General features: G+C 36.3%; 1 protein-coding gene across 4 annotated transcripts in view; it reads right to left on the bottom strand.

Moving 5' to 3' along the window:
* The window catches only part of FMN2 (formin 2), a 182,188-nt gene that overhangs the window by 65,558 nt on the left and 98,679 nt on the right, over positions 1-17,951 (bottom strand). For all 4 annotated transcript variants that reach the window (XR_010471507.1, XM_065057829.1, XM_065057828.1 and 1 more), the window contains exon 9: positions 3,739-3,800. Coding sequence is in view for 3 of the 4 variants with exons in the window: in XM_065057829.1 (XP_064913901.1) it covers positions 3,739-3,800 (62 nt within the window). In the remaining variant the exon portion in view is untranslated. The remainder of the gene's footprint in view (positions 1-3,738; positions 3,801-17,951) is intronic.

Here is a 17,951-nt window from a genome sequence, read left to right as displayed (position 1 = left end):
CCCTCTTTGAACATCATTGCTATTCATTTACTCAAATTTTAGCTATTATATAGCATCATAAATGGAACAAAACAGTATAAAGCAAAAGAATGTGATATTAACTATATCTAAAATGAGCATAAATCTGATAGAATTTACTGCAAAAAATACACTGCCTTAGTTTAACTTTCCCACTTCTGTCAGACTGTAAACTGATGAACTTTGGTGAGACCAAATCTAGGGTAAGGACCATTTTTCCATTTCACAACATAAATATACGTTTCCCAGATCCTATTTTTCCTTGCAACAGAACCTTGGGCTCTGAGTTTATACCTGAGACAACAAGGATATACAATATGATAGTTGTTAATAGCAACTATCACATTCTTGTGAAACTGGGTAACACATAAGAAGTCAGGTACAAACTACAGTCTTTGCAGAAAAACATTAAGATACTGCATTGTAATTGTCAGTTTAAAAAAAAAATATCACAAGAAGTAATTGAGAAAAAGGTTTGAATATTTGTGACACAGCAGAGGCATGTACTTCAGACTTCTGGGTGCCTTTTGCTCTTGCAAATGGCACTTTCAGGTTTTTCAAAGCATTGACCTAAGTCTTTTAAAAACAGAAACTGTTTAATTTACCAAGAGTCAAATTAAGAAAGCATACACATTTCATTTTGTAATTTAAATGGATTTGAAAAGGGCAAATCCATAGACCAAAAATAATCCTTTGATACAATTTTTAATCCTTTTTTTGATAAGCTTATTTTCACAATATAGTGAAGACATGAGCGGAAATAGGCTTTTTTTTTTTGCAGTGATATTTTAGCTACAGTCTCAGCTGCTAAGAGGCTACCTGTTTCCAAAGTAAACATTCACTTATTTGCAAACAAGTACATTTCTCATCACAACCAATATGGCATGACCACATATAGCAAATTGACAACTCCACTGAATTTTATCTACTTTCTCCCTCTCTAATAGCTGTCACCTGAAAGCACTGCTATTAGGGTGTTTATAAAAGTATATTAAGACTCTCCTGTTAAAATTGTGTAGCTTTTAATACATAGCTGATTATCAACACATTTAAACAACTCTTTATAAAGCAAACCACACAACCATGTGTAAGAACTAAGTGACTGTACCCTACAGTGCTGCAAGTAACAAAGTCCTCTCACTTGATGCTATACCACTAAATAAATTATTAAGGCTTGAGTCTTTGGTGGGGTGTCCGTTTCTTCATTTATAAAAAGTAACTAAAATGTACACAGTAACTTTGTGGTTTAATAAGACTTTAATTGCTCAGTAAAGAGGTATTTAGCCCTTGTGACTGTGGCTTTTGAAATTACGGTGTGTTTAGGTTTGAAGACTGCCCAAATTTCATTCACATTTAAGAAGCAAAAGCAGTGCGCTAGACATACGCAATCAGAAAAAAAATGATTAAATTCTGTGGGAAGACTGTAAAACAAATGTTCCCATATGTTCCATAGAGATCAAACAGAAAACCTGAGAACTAGTACAGTGGTATTTAAATATTCAGCAAAAAACCCAAATCCAATAAATAAACCCTAGGAACTAAAAATTAAGTTAAGGTCTACAAAGGGGCCAAATGAGGCCAAGTTATCCCCACTTACAACACCACCTGAGTCTGAGAAATAAAGGAGGAGTCAAACATGCTAGGGTCTCTGGTACTACTCATTGCTTACACTTTTTTTATTGAACAATATTGTCATAAATAGTGAAGCAATCAAGGGAAGCAAGTGCAAAGTCTGATGCATTTTCACAAAAAACAAATAAAAGATAAAATAAGGTTCAATTTAAAAAATCTTTCTTTCAAGACAAAGCTTTATCAGAGGATCCAGGATTAGTATTTATGTCCCTGTATGAAGCTCTCTCCAGATAAACTGTTGTGGGTTTTTTGGTTGGTGATTTTGGTTTTTTGTTTGTTTGTTTGGGTGGGGAGGGTTTTGTTTTTCTTTCTTCTGTCTTGTATCCAAGAAAATACAGTGATAAACTTGGGATGATCTGTCTTCTATTCAAAGCAAATAAATATATTACAGTCATTCAAATTTTGTGAGTCTTGCCTGAGATTAGCATACAATATTTTCCTCATTTGGGATAATATTTCTCAGGCGTTTTCTGTAATTAGTGAAGCTAATGACAAAAGGAACACAAATGGCATTTAGTCATTTCAATGAACTGTGAATTTGCAGGTGATATTTTATAGTGGAACTCTGAAGTATATTAGCAATGATGTTAAGAAAGCATTTGAGAAGTGTATTAGCCACATAGAAGGACTATTTTTTTAAACCATAAAAAAAAAAAGTCTTATGCAATATGAAAAAGTATGCAGAAACTGATCATTCTGTACTTCCCACAATACGATCTCTCACAATCATGCGCATGTAATATATAAAATTACTTCAATTTTTTACATGCCAAAGAATGTGTGGTGTGGAACATATCTGTGTAAGGGAGCAGATCAAAAATAATGCAATATAAAAATAACACAGGCCAAGCCCAAAATGCTGTGGCATGAGGATGAGAAGCGTTTGAAGTATAGAGATTTGGGAGCAGTTAGAATGTGTTTCCCATTTGACCATTATCTACCTAAGCAGTGTTAAGCAAGTTAATTCTTCAGAGATGAAATAAGAGTAGAAGAGCTTCTTAGTTCTTGTCAGGTTTTTGTTTGGCTTTTTTTTTTCCCCCCCCCCATTATAAAGTGGACTAGAACTTATTGTTTCTCTCTCATAAATAACCCACTTCAGGGCTTGAAGAAATTTCATAAATCAACAAATCCTTCCAAAGTAGACCATAAAAATCTAGGGCCTAAAATAAAAAAATCTGAAAGGTGTAAAACTAGTAAACAAATTATCAAAATTATAATGTGGGAGAAATAAAAAAATCCAATACAGTAGCATACATTGGCCTCAATGCCATTCCATGATTTTATGTTTCAGATTTTCAGGTTTTTTAGAGGCTAAATATCCTCTTTGCTCTTTCCAGAGACCTCTAGCCAGACCTCTATGTATTCAGGCAATGTGCTCGGAGAAAGGGGTAGTGCTCACTGGCCTCAGCTGGAGGCAGAAAGATGTTTCCAAGATCCATTTTTTAAATTTTACATGTGACTAGCTTTGTGAAGTTTTAGAACATGCCTGAGTATATTCTGAATCTCTGATTTTGCATACCCAGTGGTCAAACACTCTCTGATGATTAGTACCAGGCATTTAAAAAGGCCCTGTCAGTTTATACTACCTTTTATTACATTAACTTAGAGCAAACTTTTTCCTTTCAGAGAGTTAAAATTATTTTGGAGGAATCCCTGAAATTATAATAATTAAAGCTACAGTTCCACAAATTGAATGATTGCTGTTATTAATTTCAATTTAACATCATTGTTGTATTAGTGAAGTTAGGCAGTAAAACCAAGTGCAAGGTCTGATACCTATTGATACGAGACTGCCCCAACACAAGAAAAAAAGAAAAGGAGCAAACTCAATTTAACTCAATTTCTGTTTAGTCATTTAGAAGTTGATTATGACACTTATATTAAAAAGTATGCACTATGTAAAACACACAATGACAATTAATACAATTGAAATGCTTATCGTTATTTTAACTGTTTTGGGGAAGATAAAGATACTTCAAAATAGGACACATTCTACAAGCTTTCTGAATATTACTGATGCCAACCAAAGATACCTTCATATGGACCTACAGTATTTCTACATAATATGGACTTCCTCTGATTACTCACATTCTCATAGAGGGCTTGAAGGGTCTCTAGGTCAACCACAGAGTTGTCCAAGTTCACAACAGCTATAAAAAAAGACAAAAGAAAAAAAGAGTTAGTTGTCAGGATGATAATCCAGCTGTAAAAGACAGACTGAGCACAATACCCAGCAATAGTTTTTATGACCTACTGGTCATACAGCTTAAGGGTTTTAACTTTATTAATGCCTTGAATAGTGCCGTTCCTGAGACTATGGGCTAGAAACCTGGTAGAGCCAGGTGTCAAGTGTTAAAGAATTCATGTCTCTCCCTCCAAACACATAAACATGATCCCACGAGTATGGCCATAGCTAGAGATCAGAGATAAGCTTTACATCAGACTTTCACGGTCTGACTGAAAGCATTATAAAAATTTGTAAATCTGCACCACAGCCACACACACACTCACACAACAAAGCCCATTCCTGTCACTGGTTGGCTTCAGTCTTAAACTGATTAATCCATAAGTCAGCCAGTTAACTTCAAGACACCTGACAAGGGTCAAGTCTTCTATGCACTAAGCCGACAGGTTTAGTACAGATACAAAATATGCCTTTCCTGTTCCCAGCCAATTCTGATGCCACACACATACAGTATCTTTTCAGCATCAAAAAGCCAGTTGAACAGCACAGAGAGAGTGCCTTCCTTCTACCTAACTCGGACAAAACAAATCATTAGGAGGGGTACACTTCTAGGAACACAACCTTGGCTCGTCACTTATATTAAGAACATTTCATGAGGTATAAGAAAAGTTTGTGCAAACTAGTGAAAATTTTTTTTCAGCTAATACAAAGAATTATTTTAAAAACAGTACTTTCAAGTCTTCCTCTTACATATTTTTTGCAAACACACTGACCATTCATTTAAAAGCCAGATAAATGCAGCTATCCTCATCCAGATTTTAAATCTTGAAATAAATTTACAGTGTGGCATTAGAACACATTTGATGGTAATAAATTATTTTATTCACAACATAATAGTCTTTTTACCATTTTGCCCTTCATTCGTTTGTACCCTTTTTTTGTAATGGGCTCTGTATGTGTGTACTTATAAAACAAGTAGAACAATACCCTAGGCAAGATTAAGCTAGAAATTGCAACATTGATCAGAGATAGAAACCCAGCACTAAGCTACTTTATGTCCTATAAATCTATGTCCCTAACTGTCACAGAGAAATTCTGTGTATACCCCTAAAGGCTGCAGACAATATAATTCAAGCTCATTTGTTTCCGATTGCCCTAAAGCATTTAGAGATACCACTCTGAGCCTGGGACTCATCACGTTTCTCCTTTCCAGGCCTGAGACACAGTTTAGTTACAGTATAAGAAAGTTATAAACAAAGATGTGTTGATCTTGATTAAACTAAGCAGGCTACTCTATATCTCTAAACCGGGCATGAAGCTAAAATGCAGGACCAAAAAAAAAATTAGGTAATATTTAATTTTCAGAAATAATATTAAAAAAAAAAAAAAATCATCTTTTTCATTTTTCCTTTACCAGAGAGCAAGATAATCTGAAATATAGTGGCTATGTAACAGTTAATAGTTCAGGGAGGAATGTGATTGTTTTGTTTTGGGAGAGGGGGAGTATGCAAAAATCTGCTACTAATTATTTGGGATATTTTTAAACTCCATTTACCCCCCCTCACCCCGAGTGTAAAAATTGTTGCAACCGAGACTTAAAGATGACCTCTCAAAAAGGTACTGTAGTAGATGTCATATTTGACAATCCTTGTTGCCCAATAGGAGTATCTGCATACTTAAAAACATGTCAAATTTGCCTTGTAGAACTAGAGAGCAAAATTAACATGCATGTAGAAAGTGGGTCGAGATGGGTTTGAGAGCTTTACTTTAAGAAAACACATATGTCAAAGCCTATTATTAAAACCAGGATATATTATGAAACTTGGTTTGTATTATCCCTACATTTCATCATTCTTATGCTTATGCAATGTTTGCATATACGAACACTCAGAACCCTTTTAAGTATTTATTCGGAGTTGTGGTTTTCTTCTCCTTGCTCCACCCACCTTCCCTTCCTTCCAGAGACTGTCTGCTCCTGCACTAAGAAATATGACATAAGATTCTGCTCTGACTTTTGCTCAATGTTAAGATCACCCACGGATTACTCTGGGAGCAATAGAACACTTTTGTTTGAATGCTCAGAGGAGATAAGGGAACGCCTGGCAAACACAATGGTGCCAGGTCTGTGTACTTTCAACAAAACAGGTATGCAGAAGAGTGTACATACTTCAGGGAGCTGCTTAAAACAAATCTGTCTGAGACGAGGACTTAAAGAAATTAGATCCTACTATATACATTTCAAATTCCCCCTCCCAAGATAAATATATTTCCATACATTGCATCTAAAGAAGTATATGTTTATAAAGAGCACTCTAGCATCCCAACAAGATTTTTCAATGTTCACCATAGGTTTGTTCCCCCAATTCTGAGGAATCAGGAAAGGAACTTCTGTTCCTTGATGGTACTGCAGCATTGTCATGCAGAACATGGTAGCTAGCAAAATAAATCACTACTGTTGCATATTTAATGCCATTATCTAGACAATTTGAACCAATATAAACAATGATGTTTCCTGATACAGCCAAGCTTTCTAGTTAAACACGCCTCCTCCATACAATCAGCATGACTACACAAATATCTGACTGAAGAATTCCATATGTGGTGGCAAAATAACGATAAAAATTACAGACAAACATAGATTTCCTTGAATGAAAATATTCTGAGCTATGCTACAATTCCCATATACTTTGACGCAAACATCTGGAGAAGGGTTTATAACAGTCTTGCAGTTGCTAGGTATTTTGACCCATGTCACTATTGAGAAAGCGATTTTTAGTTGTTGTTGTTGTTTCAAAATTAACATTGTCAAATCCTCGTCTGGACTTCTACAAAATGATCTTTAATAGCCAGCGCATCATCCAGCCTTTCTGACACATTCAGAAGATGGCAGTGAAGAGTATCTGTTGATTTTTACTCTAACAGAAACAACGTATATACACACATCTATAGGTATGATTAAATCAAATTTGAACCAAGTATGCCCAGATACACACAAAAAAATAACAGATTAAAAAAAACAAGGAAATACAAACCAACATTTATTTTTTTTAAAAAAGCAAGCACTGGTCAACAGATGTTTACAGAAAATACACCCAGTAAAGAGAAGGGTTGAAGAGCAGTCTCCAAGTGTTGCTTGTCACTATAAAGGACAGAGGAGGGGAAAGAGATTTCAAGAGATTTGTACACAAAATAAAGGCTTCAGAAATCTCTTGTGGGTCTTAAACTTTCCTGATATTCTCATTGTTTTTGTATCAATCTACACGGAAATTTAAACTAGTGTCTTTGGGATAGAAATAGAAATATAGAAATTGATACAAACAATAAATTACAAACAATAAATTACACAAACCCAGAATAACAAACCAACCATACTAGTTTGAAACTGGAAGGACAATAAAATATATGCACAGAGACAAAGACTATTCTTTACTAATATCAATTAATTTGCAAGTCTGGTTAGGCACCTTATAAGATACTTCACCTGACAAGAGGACAAAATTGCTGCTAAAAAAAAAAAAAAAAATGACATGACTCTATTGGGTATATTTGAACTCTGAGAACAGATGTACCTTCTACCATATACAAACAAAAAAAACCCCAACACAATGAATAATCACCACCCACATGTCTTCAGGGGAACACAGTATGTAACCAAGCCACCAACGAGATCCAAGTTTTTGCCAGCAAATATTATGCTGAAGAAGAAATGCATGAGAAAACACCAGCAGGAAGTTGGATGATGCACAGTGTATTCTCAGGAAGACCGTAAAAGAAAGTAGCTGTAATTAGCTGTATTTTTTTTTTTTAATTATTCTGGGACAGATCATTACTGATGATTATTCATACATCTAGGAGCATGTCAACTACCAGCTATGACTAAAACAAAATTGATAAGCAATGCAGACTCAGAAGACCAACAGTTGCCTGAGGCTACGCATCTAAATCCACCAGTAGCACCACTTAAACTTAGAGAGAGACAACTTCCCATGGCTACACAGCGCTTGGAAACTCTATTTCATTCGCAAGTCAAAAGCTGTGGAATTTCCTTTTAAAATGAAAAAGCCAAAATTCAAAATTTCCCACTGAATAGAATTTCAAGAAGAAGAAAAAGAATTATCAAGTCAATCCTTTGTATCCAACTTTTATGTCATAAAAATGTCATTAGCACAATCTCACTTGTGGATGACTTTCAGAAGACTGGTATTCAGTCCAAATTTTGGTCTTATGTCTTCCCTTTTCTCAGGGCAGATTTCAAATCACACTCCATTTCTCTGGCCTTTCCAAGTATGCTTCCTAAGCTCTTCTGTCTCTGGACTCCATCTAAAAGTGAGCATCCTCTTCCTGAGACCTCCTAGAAGCACTGCTGTCACCCCAAAAACTGACTGAGCAATTTCCAAATCCTAGTTGACTGATAACAGATTATGGTTTAACTCCGCAGAAAGAAGCAGTAGCTGAAGCAAAGCCACCTCAAATTTGCAAAAGGAATTCTGAACCAATCCTGCTATCCTCAGATGCTTCAGGGAGACAAACAAACAGACCACCCACCGAAGTTCTCCATGCTGATTTCGATCACAACCGACTTCTCCATGACTCTGCAAAAAGCAAGCAGTATCGCTCCAAGAGGCCACTCCATTTTTCCTTCTGCACATCTTTGCCTCTTTGCTTTCACATCTGCTCTTTCCAAAAGAACACAAAGAGCCTTTGCAAAATGTCACATCTCCTCTGCAAATGGCAGCAACAGACAGTCACTTCAGAAAATTGCAAAGGCAGACTGATTCTTCTTCACTGAATGAAGGACCTCCTACTTCTACAGCAGATAATCATGGTACTCTTATAGCACACTTTTGCGTGGGGCTCAGAGTTGGGGGTTTCACAGCTGTTCTGCCCCTTGTGTGACTCTAACATGCAAGATCACAGGATACTGAGAGGTTACAACTTCCACAATACTTTTTCCTAACTTACATCTCCAGATAATTCTGCTCCATGCTAACAATTAACTCATCTATACCACAGGAAGAGGGAAACAAACAGAAAGGGCATCTTGCAACCTTGCAACAAGTCTTGCAACAAAAATGGACTTTGTTATTATTAAGAACATGTACCTATATTATAAAGAAACCATGAGCTGTGCATAAATAGAGTCTCAAAATTGCTACATAATTTTGAGGCATTAAAAACCATTCAACCTTCTAAAATGTTTTCAAGTAATTGTACTTGAAAATTAAATTAGACTTCAATTCATTTTCGACTATGTAAAAAGGATTTGTGAAAGGGAAAAGAAAAAGGCACATGAGTAGATGAGTAGGTCAAATGTATCACATTGTATGATCTTCCTTGAACAATTATTTGAGTTAATTAAAAAAAATAGCTGCTCCAAGAATAAAGTATGGTTAGTAAACTTCAAATGGTCAAAACCCAATATCACTAGAAAACCAACATACTGGCAAAACCTTAAGCAATAGAAAGATTCTGATACAAGAAACACAAGTCAGACAGTATACAGCCTGATCAATTTATGCTTCTGACAACAAATTAGAGAAAAAGAACAGCTGAATACAGAGTGGAAGCCTTCACTGACAGATGTCTTTAGAAGAAAATGTAAGAACACCACACATTCATATACAAGCAAACCAGAAAAAAAGTCTCAGTGTAGACAATTTCATCAGGTTCCTTGGCATGACTGACAACTGAGCTGCTCAATTCAGAAGTAGAAGAAAACACATCTGCCTCAGCATTCTCATCAACAAAAGAGACAACAGAGCCTTAGAAGAAGATCAAAGTGCAGTGGCTTCCTTTGCTGCTATAAAGATTATGGTACAGTGCAATATCAAGCTACTTGCAAAGTAAAGCTAGTTTTAAATTCAACTTAATGTTTGTATTTAAAAATAAAATAAAATGCAACATTTGCAGTCTTTTATGGATTACCTAGTAAGCCCACAATTGGAAAAATGACTACCATTTGCTCTCTTTTTTTTTTTTCTCCATGTGAACTTATTGGCATCCTTCGTCTAACACAAATCAACTGCACAAGATCGTGTTTTTGTGTGATACTTCCAACAACTTGACAACTACTGCTATTCTCTTGGGATTCTCCTTTATCTCAAATAATAGAAATGTGAATCTCCTACTGCAGGCAGTTAAATCCCAAATTGGCTTCTTTGAAATAAATGTTATATTTACATAAATATGGAAAAAACAGTGGTAAAAGCAAATATCCCTGTAATAATGGGAGTTGCAGCAAAAGCACATGGATCATGACTGTATAATTTTAAAGATTCTCAGAAAATAAGTGAAATAAAATAATTTTTAAACAGGAGTATCTGGACTTGTACAACTTGCAGAAAAAAATACCTGTTGATAATGGGTAGATAGCAGATGGCTGCACTGGGTAGAGTTAACATAAATGAAAACAATTTAGTATTATTACCTACCTGCTTGCCCTCAGTATCTTTGTGATATGTTTATCTATTAGCAAATATTCCAACCTGCTCAGGATGAAAACTTTAAGTGCACAAAGCACAACAGAGATTGGATCTTCAACACAAGTACCTACAGCATGGATCAGAGGCAAGGAGCAGCACTTAGAGCTGCTTGCACACAGTTTTACTGCATCAGTAATTCACCTTGATCTAAAGCTTGTGTAAGAAACCAGAACAGAATACAAAATTTCCAAGCAGAAACCACAGATTAATCTTAGCTCTTCCTTCGGATTATTTTTAAAGGACTTAAAATTTGTAAATACCTCCAAGAACATGTAATCACATTTCTGGGAAGCAATAAAATAAGAATAAATTAAACAATAAAAAACATTTGCAAAATTTGAAGTGACAGACATAGGAGACCTCATCAAAAAGAGTGAATCTTTAATAGCAATTTTGTACTGATTCTTCTTTTATACACAGAATTAAATTTTTTACAGATTTGTCCTTGGGATTCCTATTCCCTAACGTTGTATCCCTAATATATAGCAATAAAATTGTATCAATAGAGCTTTTTTACACACAATATATATACACACATACAACAAAATACATAACTAGATTTTATATCCCGCTATATATAGGTAATATAAACAGTTACATTAATACCTTTTAAAGAATTGCCTACTATGTTAAAGACAGCAGTTACTGATTATGTGATGTCTAAATTCATACACCTATACAGTCTGTTTATAAAAAGTGTGTAAGTTCAGTTCTTGGAGAACCAATGTATTTTGTTTGACTCAGTATGTCGCCTTCTTGTCTAGGCAGGAAAAAAATGGAGACCAATGCTGTAATCCTTTCAGAATAAAATGTTTAAATACAAACATGATTGCCATTGTAGACTGTTTAATTTAGAGAGATTGTATTTCAGTTCTGGTTTTGAGAGGTTTGCTGATTTGACTATAGAGAGTACTTCAATGCTTATCTTAATTGTTTAGATAAGATTTGTTTGAATTTGGTAGGTGAAAAAAACATGGGTGTGGGATATAGGAAGGTTGAGAAAAGAATGGCATTTTCCCAGATTATGTTTATTTTAAACTATAGTCCATAGAGGAGCAAACAGTCTCAATGAACCTGACAGGGGCAGGTCTTCAGTGAGTGAATTTGAAGCACAAGACTGACTGGCAGGATTCAAGATTTTCAACAAACTGGAAAGGATTACTACAATAACTCCCAAAATGCTATTCAAGGCTTAGCATAGTACACAAATGCAAATTATATAGGACACATTTAAATACTTTTTAAAAAATTAGCTCTGTGATTAAAGTAGGGGTTTGTTACTCTCTAGGCAAACTTCCTGTCCTGTAAATGTATTTTTACGAGTGTTTCAAGAACAAGATTTTGATATAAAATTAATCATTGGCATATGGATATATTTTACATATTAAAAAATCTGTTACAGAAAATAAAATCATTGCTATAAAAACAACAATGCTATTAGCTTTTACTTCAACATCAGCTCGTATTAAATTTTCCCACTTTCTGGTTAAGGTAGTATAGCAAGCCACAGGCATTCCATTTAGAAGTTCTCAAAATGAAACTTGTCATACCTATCAAGCATATCACTTTTGTTAGGGAGACTACTAGAACAGGATATCTGAAGTATATACTTTTAGGATGTTTACATGACTATGTATTTAAAGTGCATGTTATAAAAACAAACAGCACAAACACATCAGCTGCAAGGCACATATGCAGTAGATCTGCCATTGTGTATCAATCTGTCTGCAGACAGATTGATTTATAGCTTCATATTCATGAGTCAAGCAAAATAAAACTGCAGTTTTCTGTGTGATAGTGTTTGACTTTTCTTTTAGATCCACACTGGCTCTAACACTTTTCAATCTCTATTTTAATGACATTATGTCCAGGAGTTACACATGCTAATTGTTGCACCAGTGATGGTGTAACCGTGACAATCAACGGATGTATACAAGTCAAGCTTTGCAGAACAACATAGCATCTCTCACTGAGTGCAGCTGGAAGAACTTAGCAAGACTTTGGAATACAAAGAAGCCCTCAGGCTTCAAACTAATGGAGACTTCTAATTACTTGTGGATTTTTTCAGAATTCAAATTTGCTGTCTTTTGGTTTAATTCCAGCTTATCTATTTTCATTAGAGCAGCTCAAAGTAAACAAAGCCACAGCTAACTCTGAGAAGTCCAGTCCATAAGCGAAGAGATAAGCATTTTAATGCTTTAGGGAGCTCATTCTTGATGACAAAGACAAACAAAATGCAGGAGAAAGAGGAACAGCTTTCTTTGGAATCATCTAGTAGTTCACTGACAAAGATGAAACCTAGGTTTAAAGTAGTATAAAATCAAGAATAAATTTAGGTTAAAATTATTCCAACTATTGGAAGAAACATTTATTGCTTATTCTAACACCATAATCACTGGGACAACACGAATTTTTTCCTATGGAAACTATTTGCCTTACTCTGTGACCCTGAGCATCTTTGGACAGTCCCAAATCTTTCCATGTTCCTTACAAACATTCCACTCTCTATTCATGCTTCTAATTCACTGTTGAACCTCTTGATTTTTTCACTATTGTATTTGTTTGAGTTTGACCACAATTCACCCCTCATAATAATGACAAAGATATATCAGCTTTATAGTTACATAGCACTCTGCGTATGTATTTGATAAAGTTAGAAGGGCAGACACCAAACATATTTTTTTTTTCTTTTTTTTTTTTTTTCCCCAAAAGAATTATATTCTCCACATTAGGCAGCTGGCTTAGGATCTTGGCTTTTGCATTATGAAGTTACCCACACTTAGTATATAGTTAAGGGAGCTCCAGGTGTATCCAGCTGGCAATTTAGAATACTTACATTGAATTACTCAAGTGTCAACACTAAATGAGTTAACCACTGCCTAATTCACAGATCTGAAAATTTAATGGCTCATGAAACACCACCAGAAAGGAGAATATCTTAGGCTTTCACAGGAATCTCTTCTCAACTTACTGCAACTAAATATATATTCACCAACACCAAAAAAAGATTAAAAACAGTTATTAATCCTTAGTGAAGTCCACATGGCAATGCTAATGGGAGAGCTGCTCTTTTCTGAGCAGACTCAAACTCACCCAAAAAACTGCTGTGATTACACTCTCAGTAATCCTGATCAATGACTAACATAAGACTCCTTGTCTCTCAAGGAGTGACTAGAAGTCAAAACAATCATTGGATTAGAGCTATAGCTGGTGGAATATCAAAGAGACCAACAAAAGGAAACAGCAGAATAACCTCAAGAACTTGTCTTTCTATGGCATTGCTTGATCTATTTAGCTTATACAGGAGAAAGTTAAGAAACAACCTGATTACAGTTCTTATGCATACCTGCATGAGAAGACACTCAAAAGTAGATGGCTCCCTAATTTTGCAGTCCAAAAGCAGGGAAGCATGAAGAATGTCTGTAAATTAATCTGACAAATTCACTATAGAAATAATATTTTAAGTGCTAAAAGTGAGGGAAATTAACCTTTCGAACAATGTTTCATGGGATACATTGACTTCCCCATCACATAAAGTATTTGTATGAAATCCTAGACTCACTGAAACTATCAGTGACTTCAAAGAAAGCAAAAGGTTGAAGGGTCAGAATTTCAGCTGGAACTCAAGATCATTTACACTACTAAAATGTTAGTATTTATACAGACTAATAGCTTGAGAGAGAAATTAGCAGGCAACATTACAGGACTCGCCTTATTTAACAGCCAGACTAAACGCTAAGAATGCGCTTTCTAGAAATTGAGAGTTGAGCTGTGTTTGCCCTTTGATAGGTCCCTCTGAAGTTCTCTACCATCAATGAGCCTAAATAATTTTACATAGACTGCATGGAATGTTGCTACCTTTTGATGATTTACAACAGAAAGTACTGCAAGGTCTTTTAACTAAGGAGACATACATTGATCATCCAGAAACAAGCCTTCCTTCCTTATGTTTCAACCTAGCCAGTTGCGTATTATGACATCAAGATCTGTAGTAGCAGAGCTAGTTAGAAAAAACTACATGCAAACTTATAGGGATTCAAAAAAATCAGACAAAGCAAGTCCCAATTAACCTATAATTGCTGTATAGTCAACTGTTGCAGTCACAAGTCAAAATACAATATATCTTTTTTAGCTCAGGAATTACAAACGTAGAACATTTGAGAGGGTTCTTTTCAAAAGCAAATTTTCCTTCTGTCAGATGGTAGTATCTCACTCAAATAAAACGAAATATTCTCAATTTATTCTACAAATCAAACTAAAATTTTATTTTCAGCATAGCAGAGAAAAGTTTAGATGCCATCTGCTGTTCTACATATCTGCCTAGTCTGATGTCTGGATAAACACCAGCGATTTCATTGTACTAACCCGCACTAAGCTTTTCACCAAATATTCTGAAATTACAGTATTAAAGAGCTACAGATGCTAAGAAAAATGATGTAATGATCTTGTGATATTTAGCCCATGTTCTAAGTATGGGGGGATTATGAAAATAATGCAAAAAGATTTTTGGCTGCGTAGATCACAGATGACATAGCTTTACTAATTCAAATCACAATCCTGTGATAACTGAGGGCAGAAGGATGCATGTTTATGGTTTAAGTCCCATCTTTCTTCATACTTCAAAGTATTTCTCAGAAGCTGGTATTAACAACTCGAGGAAATAAGGGCTTGGATTGCAACAAAACCTATTGCCTGGATATGTGGCAAACCGAAATACAGAAATTTTAAGAAAAAAAAATGTTATTTGAAATCACCTCTGTGTATTTATTTCAGTATCATGACCGGATTGGGCCTGCTGAGCACTTTGAGACTACAAGAGACGGTCCATGTTGCTTCAGTTCAATGCCATTGAGGTATATTTTGTGTCCAGGTAGCTAAAGCAATTGCAGCTTCACTAAAAACACAAAATACATTACACTGAAATAGAATGCAACATATATTGCTTAGGAAGGTTTCCTGTGGGACTGCAAAACAACGGAAATAACCTTGATCTTTCATTGTCTAGGGATCACAACGGAAGAGGAGAAAGAAGAGGGAAAAAGTAGGAGAAACCCAGGTACCTCATAAAGCAAGCTACAGGAACACCAACACAGTGGCTCCAGCATGACCAACAGTGGGATCTCAGACTAAGCGTTCCATAATTTTTGCAGTAGAAAACCATAACTTCCCTTGCACTGCTTCTTACCCTACCTACCACGGATGAGGGGTGGATGCAGCAAGCAAATCACTCCCCCCTTTTTGCAGCATACTTTCCCTTCCTTAAGCTCAGAGCTATTATCTGAGAGAGGACGTTCCGTGGGCGAGAAGCATGCCGACGGGCAGCTCCTCCAAGACAGTTCGCGGGGCGAAGCCGCAAGGTGGAGGACTTTGCCCGCGGCAGCCAGTGCCGTGGGGCAGCGGGCTCGGCGCTGCCCGGCGGCTCCCGGGAAGCGGCGCGGAGCTTCCCCCGCCGGCGGCTGCGCGGGCCGCTGTTGCCACCTGCTGCCGGCAGCGAGGACGGGGGCCTGCGGGGCCGGGGGAGGCTCGGCCGAGGGGAGCCGGGCCCGCGGCCGCCAGCAACAAGGGGCAATGGGCGGGCGAGTCTAACGGGAGAGGGGCGCTGCCCCGCACCTGGCAGGGACGGAAAGGAAGGTGGTGGGTCTGGGAGGAGGGAAGTCCAGGTGGAAGTCGAAGGAGAGGAGTCAGTACAATGCCCCAGATAAGCAGAGCACAACAGAGAAAGTCCAGGCTGCGTATGTGATGTGTTTCCACATAGAGGGTGTTTCAAAAAGATGGATCCAATTTGAAATCACGACTGCTCTGAAGTTGGCTCCATCTTTCTGACGTACTTTGTAGTTTCCAGGCATCTAACATCTCCAATGGTCGAATGGGTAATTACTGGTAGATTTAGGGCTGCTCCAAATGTTCTAGAAGGAAGATCATCATTGTAACACAAGTAATAAAAGGTTGTACATGATGCCATACTTGATTACCACAGAAGAGTGGCAATGACTACCGAAGAAAGTGTGAGTCAGTTCATATAAAGCAATCAATTGTAACAGATCTACCACATTCCCTGCTGAGAGAGTTCATGTCTAAATAGAAAAAACACAGTACCCTATTACAGATCATTCAACTAGCATGTTAATAATGACTTCTAAATAGTAGAAGCTTTAAGATAATATGCAATACAGAAAACATAGTAGCAAAAGGTCTACTTTGTTAAGCACATCTTTGAGATGGCATGCAGAGGTCTTAATCTCAGGATATGATAATTATTATTCAAAGCAACTAGGCTGAAACACCAAAAGAGCAGAAGCAACACATTATTTACTTCTGAATAGTGCACAAAAGAGTTGGAGACATTGTAACAGTATTAAATGAAACTTCTTTACAGGACAGGAGAAAAGATTTTTTAAAATAACACCGTAAAACTAGATTTTACAGGGAGGAATTACATTAGAGTGAGAAAGCAGTTAAAAGGATAAAAAAAACTTGCAGGTGAGAAGGAAGCTTATAGACACTTATTTTTGTTATCTGAACCCCTAATATAATCAACTGAAAAATTCAAAAGTACCCTTTTTTTCCCTTGTCTTTTCAGACTCCCAGTATTCCTACTCCTCAAAACCATATACATGATTAAACATAAGAGCACAGGAGACAGCTGCAAATAAAATATACTCTTCAAAAAATGGAAATTGGCCAAAGAAAATAGAAAAGCAAAAAGTCTTGTAAGGTCAACATAAATTGAACAAAACCAAAAAGGTCTAAACCCAACTTGCCAAATGCATAAAGCTAGAAACAAAACTGCTTTCAAGCACATTGGGTATACGAAGCCTGACAGTAAACAGTTGGGCGTGCAGATAATCTGGCTGTAAAAATGAGCACAAGTGAAAGAAAATCAGAAAAGGTTAAACAAAGTATTTGTGTTAGGATTCACAACCACGGAAAAGGTCAAAGAGGTTCTCAGACAAGCTCTATGCTTCCAGCAATATGTTCAGGCACTGTCTCAAACTGAACAAGCGTTACAACATACAAGTGCAAATTGTAAGAGGATTCCCTGATGAAGCTAGAAAATACAAACCAGTCAGCTTGACTTCTGTGCCTAGAAAATGCATATGGATTATACAGAAGAACAGCTTTTTTTGAAATGAACATACAGGTAAACTGACGTAACAAGAAAGAGGGGTAACACGCTATTTCATAGTAGACACTCATGAACAACAAATTAAATACTACTGAGTTAATGGAGTCAACAAAGGCACAGATATGAGTGATCAGACTGATGCTGGATTTTCCAAAGGCTCCTCACAATCTGTACCTAAGGCTTCAGAAAAAAGATTATGCTGTCATGGGATAAGAAGAAAAGTCTACTCTGCTTAAAATCTAAAACTGCTCAAAAAACTAGGAAATCTATTACAAAAAAAAATATGAAGGATCAGTTTTCAAAGTACCAAGTGTTAGCAGTGGAGCCTTACTAGAATCCTTTCAGGTTCCTGTGCCGTATAATGAACGTGAGGTGGTAATGTTGGCAGATAATAAAAGCTAACCACTTTAAAGCTCACCACAAACACGTACGAATGAATATCTTAAGTATGCTGTGTTAATACATGCAAAGTAGACGGGGAAAAAAAAAAACCCAAACTGTAAAAGCA

The sequence above is a fragment of the Columba livia genome, chromosome 3 (assembly GCF_036013475.1).
Source record: "Columba livia isolate bColLiv1 breed racing homer chromosome 3, bColLiv1.pat.W.v2, whole genome shotgun sequence".
Lineage (NCBI taxonomy): Eukaryota > Metazoa > Chordata > Aves > Columbiformes > Columbidae > Columba > Columba livia.
This window is presented reverse-complemented; position numbering and strand designations above follow the sequence as displayed.